Below are 12,996 nucleotides of genomic sequence, written 5' to 3'. Positions count from 1 at the left end.
TTCACATGCATTGGTGGGAAGTTTCTAGAAAGATTACTTTGCAATATAGTTGTTTTTGACACCTAGCTGTAATTTTTCACTCTATCCTAGTTAGTGGGAAACTTTAATGGAGGGATTGCGAGTAGGCAGAATCCCTAGTTTATGTATCATGGGATATCCTAGTTCTGTGGGCCTTCTAGGAAAGACTGGAATGGGTATATAAAAAGCTATGCTTAGAGGACCCAAAGCAAAATATATGTCATCTTATTTTAGGGCCACTGAAGGATATTATTGTGATGAATGTAAGTCAAAAAGTGGTATTTTCTCAATAACGGCAGCAGAGGTATTTTCTAGGCTGTAGTTTAAACAGATAATGACTTCAACAGAGATCTCCATCCTATAGTGAATTGTTTGATCTGTTCAACAGAGCAATTTGGATAGAAAGGGATTCTGACAAATGGTAGGTTTAAAAAAATACCAGGTTGAATGAGAAAAGGTTGTCAAATTGTCAAAATGTTTAGGAGAGGTGAAGGGCTTGTCCTGGATGGATCATACAGGTCAAGTGATAATGACGTACTAATGCTAAATAGCTAAGAAGCAGTAAAAAAATCTTTTTAAGATGCTATGGCAATGCACTGCATCAGTGTTGTTGGATTATACCATGGTTTAGGATTCCAATAAACCGGAAGTGAAAAAAGGAATATTGGCATTGCTGAATGCACATAAAAGGGATATTTCATTTTGTATAACACAGGCTTGGAAACTCATTAGAGTTTTGCAGCTGTTATGCATTCTGTAGTGTAAATTAATTCTACAGATAAAAAAAAGATTACTATTCTAGTAGTTGTGAATCATAGGTCATTAGACCTATTGTAAAAGGCATCCCAAAATCATAAAAAGTCAACTGAGTACCACAACATATTTATAATGTTATGTCCATCCATTCAAAACCCTTTTTCCCATTGTTGCACATGGGGTCAGGATGTCACTTCAACAGTGACAGTCATCTACAGCCAGGGTTTATATATTCTTTGGAAAAGCCGTAGACTTAAAAGACCTGATATATATACTTAAATGACCTCGCTGGCTAATTCCTTGGAATTATAATGTGCTTTATGATAAAGAGCCATAATAACATTTGAACATGAATTTGACCTGCATAAATCAGTCATAGTAAGAGGTATAGGAACTACCACCTGAGGTATTGTACAAGCAGAGCAGGGAATGAATGGCTAGACTACATCACAGTTCTAAAATTAGGAGTGAACCTTTAAAACAAATTCAGTATGAATGAAGAGTTTCCAAGGTTAGATTTGTGACTGTGTATAACAAAATGCAGGAGGCTGTGGCCTTCTCTTCCAGCTATCTATAGCAACACTGAGGTCACACTGCGTCAGAATAAAGGAAATGCTTGGTTTGCTGGAGAATTACATGTTCCCGCCACCTCTGAGGCTGTCATACCTTACAATTACAAATGGGGGGATGTTCAGGTGTGGGAATCCTGATGGTCTGAGCTTTTCATACAACAAATATCTTGTTACCACATTCTTAGTCATTTCTGGCAGACTTCCTTTGCTGGTTTTCATATTTTCAATTTTGGTATTACACGTCATTTGTGCAATATCAAGAATATTCATTTGTGTGTTCTCTTTCAAACTTGGAACTCTGAAATGATATTAGGATCATTAAACAGGTTAGGAAGTCACACAGTTTTACTCTATAGCTCAACCTTTGCAGAACCTGATGATTTAGCTGGGTCATATTCTCCTTCCATCACTACTACAGACATAATGATGTCACCATTTGTTCTTGGAAAAGTCTACTGTACATAAATGCAGAGAACCTGCAGCATGACAGTTTACAAATGAAGATGCCATTCATTTTTTTTTATTAAAAATGTTTCCATAGAACGAAAGAAACAATTATAACATGTCCTTATCATTTCAAAGGTATAAATCCATACTGGGCTGGAGACCTTACGTCTGTGCTACTAAACAATTCAGAAAGATGCAGAAGCCCTCAGCCTCACTCCTTGTATGGAAACAGGAAGTCATTATCTCAGCAACTAGATTTCACATCTGACAGCATGCAAGTAAGTAGCAATAAGAAATCAAAAGTCGTTTTACACATGGTACATGACATGTTACAATAGGTCTTGAAAATGTAGTACTAAATAATCCAGTTTCAGAACAATCGGTACTGGATTTCAGTAATAGTACTGGATGGGCAGAATGAATGAATGAACAATAGAGGCTCACCCATCCTGGGGGGGGTAGGGATGGTTCTGACTTGTTGACGAGGAGACACCTAGATAGAGACCGGGGGTTACACCAATGGATCTTGTCTACTAATGTAGGTTCATAGGTAGTTACTAGGCTTGCAATCCAGGGGACCATTGAGGAGCCTAGCTAAATGAGGACTGAGGCAATCGAACCATGCACCACAGAAACTATAACTGTCTAGAAGTTTGCTGCACATGCTAGGGAAGCCATCTGTAGCTGCACACATTCCAAAAGGTCTTGCAGAATTAGCAGAGCTCTTAGAAGCTGCCTCCTGACCAAGTGACTAGCTTCCTCCCTAGCACTGAACTCTTGCCTCTCAAGAGCGATATGGCTGGTGGGCTCAAGACTGAGGAATGAATGATCCATGGGTCTCTGACTCATGAGGGATGGGGCACAATCTCCACCTCAAAAGAGAGGGACTCAAGTGGATGAGAGGGAATGAATGGGTCACATGACTGTCTCCCTGTCAGGAGGCCGTGGTGAGACTTGGGGTGCTAGGGTTGATAGCCTTGCTACAGGGGTTCTGTCCAAGTCCCATAGTAGGAGTGCATGAGCTAATGGGGGGAAAGTAGTGGAGCCATTAGGTCAGGTCAAATGGACTGAGGGCAATCAGTACTTCCAGATTTCCTCAGGATCTCTTTTGTTGTCAGTCCAACTAATATTGACTTATTTTGGCCATGTTTATTCTGTCCGTATGTGAAGCACTGATCTATTTTATGGAGTTGTGTGGTGCATAGTAGCCACTCAGCTTTAAATGAGTGCAAAATAAAAGACACACACACCTCTCAACTGTGCAGATTTTCGCTGAATGTCCAGAGTTTTGCCTCATATTTTTGGTCATTTTTTCATAAAATTGTGGTTTTCTAGCAAATTAGAGGAAAACCATTAAAGATTGAAGTTAGAAAATAATGACAGACAATGAGTTTCAGACTTCATACCCTAGAGAAAACTCATGCTAATGCAAAACCTTTTGTTCTATCCACTTTCTAAGTTTGTAAGAGCAATATTTAAAAATTGTTCCTATTTTTGTGCCTTTGTTCCACCTTTGTTTATGGCTTTGTCTAGATGTCTTGCTCTAAGAGGTTGAGAGGTATGTTACACAGATGATAGAATCTGATGAAATTTAATATTTGAAACTGGCTTACTGACCTTACAAATGCATCATTTTCTTTATGACTGCTGTATGGTTGCTAATTTTTCTAATGCAGTGCAACTGAATTCTCTTTTCCTTTGTATATTTGTACATATGCAAATTATTGATGTCAAAAGGAATGTTGGCAAAGTCTTGAGAATCTACATTTGTACAGTAAGGATATCATTACTTTAATCAAATTAAGTTACTGCCTTAAATAGCAATTTTTGAAGTTAAAAAGGAAAAGTTCTCACAAGTAAGTGAACTTGGTATTTGAAACAGTGATGGAGAGTGATGGACAGCTTGATAATTCCATGTGTCCTGCATTGTTTCTTAAATGTTTCATGTTATCTATAACATGAAGCTCCTAACTGCATGGCACCACAAACATGGTGTTAGTTTAATGTCTGTGACAATGCTTTTATTAGCACCCCATCTGAATACACTTTTCTTATAAGCAGGGTTTGCTGTCATCACCTATATGCATACCATTTATTGCCTGTCTGCTGCTTCAGAATAATGACTGGCTTGCTGAACTGCTGCTGTCCAATCAAACTGCAAACACGTATAACACTTTGAATTTTACTGTCATCCATTCTGTTCCTGTTTTTGTTTAAATTAACCTAGTTTACTTTGTTTAATATGGCTGTATTATTTGCATTTTTCAAAAGCATATTTGATTGTGCTTGCAATAATAGTAATCCTAATGATAGACTTCATTCTTCTTCTGACAGTAATGTGGTGCAATGATTAAAGATCAATTCACACTCACACAATCCAAGGTTCAATAATCACCTCTGGTCACTGTCTATCTGGAGTTTGCACACTTTCCCTATGTCTGTTTGGGGTTTCTCCCACTTTCCAAAGACATGACTTTGATTGGGATGCATACAAATCTAACCCACAGCTGATTATAGATGGCTTATCTACCACTCCTCTTCAGAAGAATAGGCAACTGATCAGTTTTTTTTAAAAATAACTGTTTTATTTAATCTTCACAGATGGATGACTGTTCTTGCAGGCAAATTGTAGTGATTTTACAGTGAGCTCTCCCATGTAATAAGTGCTTTGTGAGGGGAGGGACCAGAATAGCCAGGTGTATTAATTGCTGGAGGTAAAATACACCTAATTTGAATACGTGAAGTGACACCCTGACCCCATGTGCAGAATGGGAAAATGGGTTGAGGATGGATGGATAATGGGTGTGTGTGTTTTACTTGGTGGTGATAAAACACACTTTATCTAAATATGACCAAATGTCCACCAATGGAGTAGGATATTCACAATGGCTAATCCTTCCCTATCCTCTTACAGTACTAGTGCTGTATAATAATATCAGTTAACCATATTCAAGGTAAATCCCAACAGCAACTCAGCCTGCTGAAGTAACAGACTACTGTTTGACTAAAATGACGGGCCTGAAGAAGCCTCTAGGGTGAAAGTGATTGTAAATGTTTTATTTATTGGATTTTTTTTTAAATTATCTTGTATAAAAGAAATTTTAGGGTTTTTATACTTTAGGTAGGGATCATACTTTGCACAAAAATAATTTTATTTCAAAACACAGGCTGCATTTTAGGAGGATGACTTGTTTGCTGGGTAAACACCAAGTCTGATTTGATATGCAAAACATGGGGAAAGGACTCACGAACTACTATCTCAGTTGTAAGCCAGCAGACCTGGCAACTCCCCCCTGTAACCATTTAAATACTATAGAAATTACTGGATGTTCACTGAACAAGATTGCTTGTCCATCAGGATAGAATAAAGATGTTTATTGAATCTGTTACTGGCGCGGCTCTTTGCCACATGATCCTTGTACTAGCTAGTCTGTAGCATACAGGTTGTACATAGGCTAAAAATCTAGGGGATGTGATCCAAGTATCATCCTTTTTGGCTTTTGTTTAGTTCTGAAGCCTTTGCGGCTACAGGTTATACGTTTTAACATGGTGCTCATATTATCTTTGGATTTTTCCTTTTACACAGTGATTAAGTTACATATAAAATATCTGTGGAGAGCTTTTCTTCTCTAAGAAGGAAAAAAACAGTGTAAGAAACTTCTGTGTGTGGAAGTTTTTCAGTTCCTGTATGCCGAGATAATTGCTATATTTATTAAAAAGCAGAATAAAATCAGAAAATAATAGTAGAAGTAGCGAACTTAAAAATGGCCTAAATCAAAAAATAAAATTTATTTTAAATATTAATATTATACAGAATTATTAATTCTGCTAGGTATTCAGAAGTAATCCAAACAGGGTAGATAGTCTATTTAATATGACAAAAAGACGAGAACTGAGGAACAGCACTCGGAAAATAAACCAAATATTTATTCTAATCTAGTAAAGCGCTTTTCATTTGACAAAATTGCAAACTTCTTCAGACATTAAAAAAGCTCGTATAACAAGTGTTTAAATACAAGAACAATTAACCACACGTTTAATTGACAGAGGCATTTAAAGGAAAATGTTCATTTAAAATATTTTCAAGCACCACTCACTAACTAGTAAAAACCCTCCTTGATACTAATCAACACTAAACTAATATTGCTATAAAAATAAAAATAACTTGGGCCATCAAGAGCAGTCTACTCTTCATCCGTGAATAGAGGTAATTCATCTAACATAGGTGATAACCAAGTTTTAGACACTTCTACTCCACCTGATACTTGTTTGGATGAAACATCACATACTGATGCAAGAACGAATGAAGCCCCACAGGATAACTATAGATTGGGTCACTATAATTTGAGATCACATGACCCTAACTTTTTAGGGGCAAGACCCAAACATCAGACAAGTTATTACAATCAGAAAAAGAAACAGAAGCCCAGATAACTGAGAACTTGTTACAAGGTGTAGATTGTTTAACAGACTCCACTTGTTCTTTTCATTTACCTGACTCTACTGTTTTTGATGCACCATCTGAGACTGTTGATTTTTTTAATGTAGTTGACCCTCCAGAGGTCGCAGTGAATAATGTATCAACTGAAGAAATTAGTAATTTGTCATCTAACACCCCTATTATTCTTAAAAATATGAACAGAGACTTTAATGTTTACAATTTTTCTTCTGTTGACATTCCACCTGATTTGGTAGAGTTATTGTCTAAAGGTCACACTTATGTTCCAGCACAGAACCTTGATATTGTTAAAACAATTATTGATTTAAAGCTTTTTATTAGGAAACTTAATCTGAATTTAATGATGGGCAATAGTAACATGTCTGGCAGTGACACCTTTAGGATCCCAAGTGTATTTAACCCTTCACTTCACCCTCTTTTACAAGTATTTGAACTTATTTGCGAATTGGATATTCGCCAGAAATTTCAGTCCCCACACAACAATGTCAACTATGGTAAAAACTCTAAAGCAGAGAAAGAGGGTCTTGAATTTATTAAACTGTATGATATACGGTTTTGTAAACTGGATAAAGGTGGTGGAATGGTTATTTTTGATTGGGTTGACTATAATGCAAGGATGTCTCAATTGTTAGATTGTCCATCATACTCAGTCAGTTCACGTTCTGAAGTCAACAAGGCTTATCATACTATTAAGAGCTCTACAGAGGACATGTTTATTGAAGGGAGAATTACACAGAACATTTACAATTATATGTCTACAATGTATCCTAGATTTCCTTGTCTAGTTGGTATACCTAAAATACACAAGGACTTAAGTAACCCCCCCATGAGACCCTTAGTTGATGGAAGGGGTTCCCCTACCCACCCCTGTGCAAAAGTCGTAGACTCTATCTTACAAAAACATTTGGTTAATTTTGACTAAATTTGTAAAGATTCTTGGATGTTCTTGGACAAAATTAACAAGTTAGAGTTTAACACAAGTTACAATTTCCTTACCATTGACGTTAAGGATCTTTATACTTGTATTCCACATGACATAGCACTTGAGTGGGTTGAGCAAATGTTAAGACTACAAGGCTACAGCAGTAATGAGTTGGAACTAGTTTATGAATTGTTAGACCTTATTTTAGACAACAACTATTTTTTGTTTGAAGGTAATTTTTACCTCCAAAAAGTCGGGGTTGCTATGGGCTCTCCTTGTGGTGCTAGTGTCGCCAACATGGTTATGGCCTACTGGGGACATTTTTTTGTACTTAACAACTGTGAGATCAAGGACAAGTTAATTTTTTATACTCGTTACTTGGACGACATCTTTATCCTAGTAGACAGTGACAGGTTTTTCAGTGACTTAGTGGTAGAGTATTTTAACCAGACTACCTACTTCTTAAAGTTCACTTCCACATTCGACACAGTGTCCATAGCATACCTCGACATTTTACTATCTAAAGATTATTCTGCTCAAAAATTCACAGCCACTATTTATAGAAAGAGCACGTATTCTAACTCATTTCTCCATTTCTCTAGCTGCCATCCCCCTCACCAGAAACGTGCCATAGTAAAGGGTCAATTTGTTAGGGCAGCTCGTATTATCACATTGGACAAAGATTTTCATGCTGAATGTTTACATTTAAGAGACATGTTTGTACATCGGGGTTACCCTGAATACATGGTAGAGGAGATTGTAGAAGAGGTAACAAGTAAACGATTGAGACATTTTTATAGACCAATTTTGAGTAACGAGCACATAACACACAGTGAAGTTGACAATACTCACTTACATGTGTGTGAAGAGTCTGGAGTGGCATGTTTATTTGAACCGAGTGTCACTTTTGTGACTACTTACAATCTTAACAGTAGAGACTGTTTCCAGATTTTGAGTAAAAATTGGGCTTTGTTCAAGAGTGATAGGAACGTCTTTCAAAGATTAGGTGAACACCCGGTGGTTGTCTACAAGAAAGCTAAGAACCTTAAGGCATATTTTGAACAACGCCCAATTAAATGTACAAGGACAGTGGGTATGTATAAGTGCCAGGCATGTAACTGTTGTCAGTATGTTACTGAATCTAACAGATTTACGGTTCACAATCAACAGTACAAACTGAGGTTGAGAGTGAACTGTAATTCTAAAATGGTAGTTTACTTGGCCCAGTGTCAGGCATGTTCGGCCTTCTATATTGGTAAAACAGAGAGGAGGCTTCATGACCGTATCTACGAGCACATTTATGCCATTAGAAAACATAAACTCGAGAATGCTTTGGCTAAACACACCATACAGTACCCCAATCATACTTTTAAATTTATGGTAATTGATCAGGTACTTCAGAACCCTCAAGGCGGCCCAGATATGTTAAAGTTGGAAGAACTAGAGTTAAGTTGGCAGATCAGGCTATATGCTTACAATACACCAGGGTTAAATGAAGGTTGCTCAATTAGTAGCATTTTAAAACTTAAAAGTCTCACTAGATAAAATCTTTAAGGCTTAGTTATTTAGTTTGTTATAGACCATATTTACTTCATTATATTTTGTTTAGTTATAATAACGCAATGTTATTTTTATTTTTATAGCAATATTAGTTTAGTGTTGATTAGTATCAAGGAGGGTTTTTACTAGTTAGTGAGTGGTGCTTGAAAATATTTTAAATGAACATTTTCCTTTAAATGCCTCTGTCAATTAAACATGTGGTTAATTGTTCTTGTATTTAAACACTTGTTATATGAGATTTTTTAATGTCTGAAGAAGTTTGCAATTTTGTCAAACGAAAAGCGCTTTACTAGATTAGAATAAATATTTGGTTTATTTTTCAGGTGCTGTTCCTCAGTTCTCGTCTTTTTGTCATATTTTACAGTCTGCTTTTTTGCCTGTTTGGAACCTAGGGTAGACAGTCTGTTTCCAGTTGAAGATATTTTATTAAAAGCACACAGTCAAATGATCCAGACAAAACAAAAAAATATACAGAACAATATTTTCTTCGCAAACTTTCTGACCAATATACCTGTTATCATGTATGGGAGTGGTTTATTTAGTTATAAAACAAACTTATTGGTATACATGTTAACAGATTGAAATGCCTTCCCCCATCCTTATCAGTGTGATATCCAAGCTGGTACTGCCCTACTTACTGAATGTCCTAATAATTTAAACCTTATGCACTTGAACTGAAGTTAATAAAATTAAATATGATGTGGCACTTCTTATTAAACAGATTATTATTTAACAAAGTATGTGAATTTATCAAAGACATTATAATACATGGTTAGAAATATTTAAACATTTGACCATTTGGCAATGAAAAAAATTATATTTTGGCATCCAGAAAAAAATACATTGTCCAAAACATAATCTATTTCCATAAATTATTGTTAACAAAGATCACTTTCATCCCTCTAGACTTCTTCAGGTCTGTGTACAAGAACCCTAAAAATATATATCTACAAAAATCTTACTAAAACTAACCAATATACATATTAAAAACAGTAAACCAAAATTAAAACAAGAATCTAACCTTATATGTACATTTAATGAGTAAGTTAAACCAGGAAAAGTACATTGACTTAGTGCTGGCCCGTGCGGAACAGTAAAAAAATTGTATATTTATAAAACTAGTGAACACTCTATATAAAATAACACTCAAATCAATGCTTAAATAGTGGTAGTGGAAAATAAAATAAAATTAGTCCTGTAACCAATGTGGCAATTTTCTAAGTTCCAGTACACTTTTAAGTGAACAGTAGTAATTTAGGTCAGGCTTTCTGAAAGAGTTCAACTTTAATTGCATTCGAATTTATGTTTTTCTAGTACATTCAGAATATCACCTTCAAAATCACCCATGGCTATGTGATCCAGTATCTAGAACTTAAAACCTGCTTGTCTTCTATTCAGAGAAAGGTGTTTGGCTAGCCCATTGCTTTCACAACCAGAGCGGATTTCTATCAGATGACATGAAATCCTACACTTAAGTTTATTTATAGTCTTGCCCACATAAAAAGCATCACATTTATTGCACTGTGCCCTGTAAATTAATTTTGTAACATCACAGTCACCCCTGTGCTGGTCTTAATGATTTTCTTTAAAAAAAGGCAATAAAAACTATCACCTTGATGTGTGTGCGTGTGTGTGTGTGTGTGTGTGTGTGTGTGTGTGTGTGTGTGTGTGTGTGTGTGTGTGTGTGAGACACACACACACACACACACACACACTGTAAAATTTGCTTCACATCTTTTAGTGTTTCTCTCATATAGTCTAGGTTTAAATTAAACAAACATCTAATGCTCCTGGCCTTCCTGTAAACAAAGCATGGGGCTTCACCTAAGATGTTAATCAGATAAGGGTTTCCTGTGACTATGGCCAAGTATTCTTTAATAACATTTTTGACACTGTGATAATCCAGAGTGTATGTCAGGATGCAGCTGTTTTTGCTTTCTATACATTTAGACCAACAGCAGCACAGACAGGGGGGCTAAAGGAGGAGGTGTCTTGATCTACATTAGCAGCTAACAGACGTGTAGCTGGTTCAATCAGCTGTCTGGGCCTATACTATTAACCTGCACCCCATCCCCTCATCTCTTCAAGTGAAGAGCCAAAAAGAAAAAGCACTTTACTGTCATAAGCTGATCGCTACATTGTGATCCAATCAGCGTATTACAATTAGAGATACACCCTTTGCTGAAGACCATTAAAAAAAAAAAAAAAGATGTTCCTTCTACTAGCACACCAACCAGGCTGGCCAAATGCATCACATGCCCCCCCCAACTGCCCCAGCCATTTAAGTCCCGCTTCTGTGCCCCTGACCCTAACCCTCATTCAACATATGTAATTAAAAAATACTTTCTGCTTTTAAACTGTAGCAAATGTAGCAAACAGTTCCTACAGTTTATACCCTGATTGCACAGAGAGTTAGAGTGGTCATGTTTCAGTTAAAAAAGTCTTTTTAAACTATAGCAAACTGCTTGCTACAAATATAACAAATAGTTGATAGACTTAATGCTCTGCCTATACAGAGAACTATAGCACTTAGGTCTTAGATAAAAAAAAAATACTTTTAAACTGTCTATAACAACCTGTTTGCTGCAGTTTAGACCACATGTGGAGTGCTATAGTGCTCAGGTTTGACTGCATTTGCAATACCTCAAAACAGGTTACACTCCAGGTGAATGGAGAGCTGCAACAGTCATCCATCTTTATAAGGGTGGCTTATCAACTGACCTTGGGAACTACAGACCCATTAGTCTCACAAGTCTAATATGCAAAACTATTAAATTAATCATCATGGAAATGATAAACAAGGACATTGTCAGCCAACAGATACTGGGCCCATCCCAATTTGGCTTTGTTAAGGGAAGCTCCTGCCTACTTAAACTGCTGGACTTCTTTGAGAAGGTTACCATGGCTATAGATGAGGGGGAAAACTGTGCATACCACCTACCTTGATCTGGCCAATATGTTCAATACAATACTCTACTCATGTATTGTTGCTAAAATCTCAGAACTAGGCGTAAATCCCTATATATCTCACTGGATTGCCAGCTGGTTCAGATAGGACCCAAAAGGTTAGGATCAGTGTGACCACCTCCACCGAGAGACCAGTCACCAGTGGAGTACCCCAGGGCTCCATGTTGGACCTGCTACTGTTTGTCATATATTAGTCCATTGTTCTGGATTGTTTCCTTTGGTTTTGGATTTTGTACTTCTCAGAAGTCAAGTATAATGTCAAAAGCCTCTGGTTCACCAAGTTTGCAGAGGACTGTAAACGGAGTCCTATAATAGATTTGTCCCATGACACCAACATCCTAAAAAAGGATCTAACACAAACAAATGACTGGTGCTAAAGCCATGGATTATATAGTGCCCTTTTGAGAACTCATCCACCCAAGCTAATTGCTTAATCTATAAAGCACCCCTAAAAGTTGACCTGATAGTTAGGGATCTGGGAACCTATGTAGACAATAATCTGGTATTCGACCAACAGTTAGCCAAGGTAGCAAGAAAATCATCCTGTGTCACCCAACTCATAAGCAAGGTTATGGCATACGGGTCCAAGGGAGTAATAGAACCACTCTACTCAGCCCATATCAGAACCATCATCAAGTATAATGTCCCCTTTGGCATGTACCTAACCAGGCACTTGCAACAGCTGGAATACCCTCAAAGGTTCCTCACCAGGAGAATCCAGGGTATAAACACCCTGTCCTACACAGATGTCCTTAAGGTCCTGTCACTGTCCTGTCACTGTATTCATTCTCCTACATGTAACTAATAGGTGATCTATGCCTAGCAATATAAGGCATCCTCAGATCCGGCTCTGTTGCATTTCTTGCAGATCCAGAAAACAAACAGCACCAGAAGCAATAGATCTAAAGACCTGAACTTTGTCTGCAACATAAATAAAACCTGCTGGAAGGACTGATATGTGTCTTACAGATAAGCTGGTAAAGACTCTGGTGGATGTTAGCCTAGTAAAAATCTATAAACCTGTGAACTATATATTAGGCAGTTTTAACCCCTTTTCAGCAGAAGCTCTTGGAGAAAACCTCCAACCGAACAGTACATACAATAATCATAATATAACTACCATAATAACAAGAACAAACACCATTACAAAACATCATCATCATCTTCTTTTGGCTGTTCCCGTTAGGGATCACCACAGCTGATCACCTGTTTCCATTTCTTCCTGTCCTCTGCATCTTGCTCTGTCACACCAACCACCTGCATGTCCTCCCTCACCACATCCGTAAACCTTATCT

The 12,996-nt window shown here is 37.1% G+C and overlaps 1 protein-coding gene across 1 annotated transcript in view; it reads left to right on the top strand.

The window, feature by feature from the left end:
- Positions 1–12,996, top strand: part of IL16 (interleukin 16) — a 769,621-nt gene that overhangs the window by 183,383 nt on the left and 573,242 nt on the right. The window contains exon 7 of the mRNA XM_044077894.1: positions 1,929–2,071. Coding sequence (XP_043933829.1) covers positions 1,929–2,071 — 143 coding nt within the window. The remainder of the gene's footprint in view (positions 1–1,928; positions 2,072–12,996) is intronic.

Source organism: Protopterus annectens, chromosome 7.part0 (genome assembly GCF_019279795.1).
Source record: "Protopterus annectens isolate FY-2018-M chromosome 7.part0, PAN1.0, whole genome shotgun sequence".
NCBI lineage: Eukaryota > Metazoa > Chordata > Ceratodontiformes > Protopteridae > Protopterus > Protopterus annectens.
The sequence above is the reverse complement of the archived record's forward strand: the minus strand, read 5'-3'. Positions and strand labels throughout refer to the sequence as shown.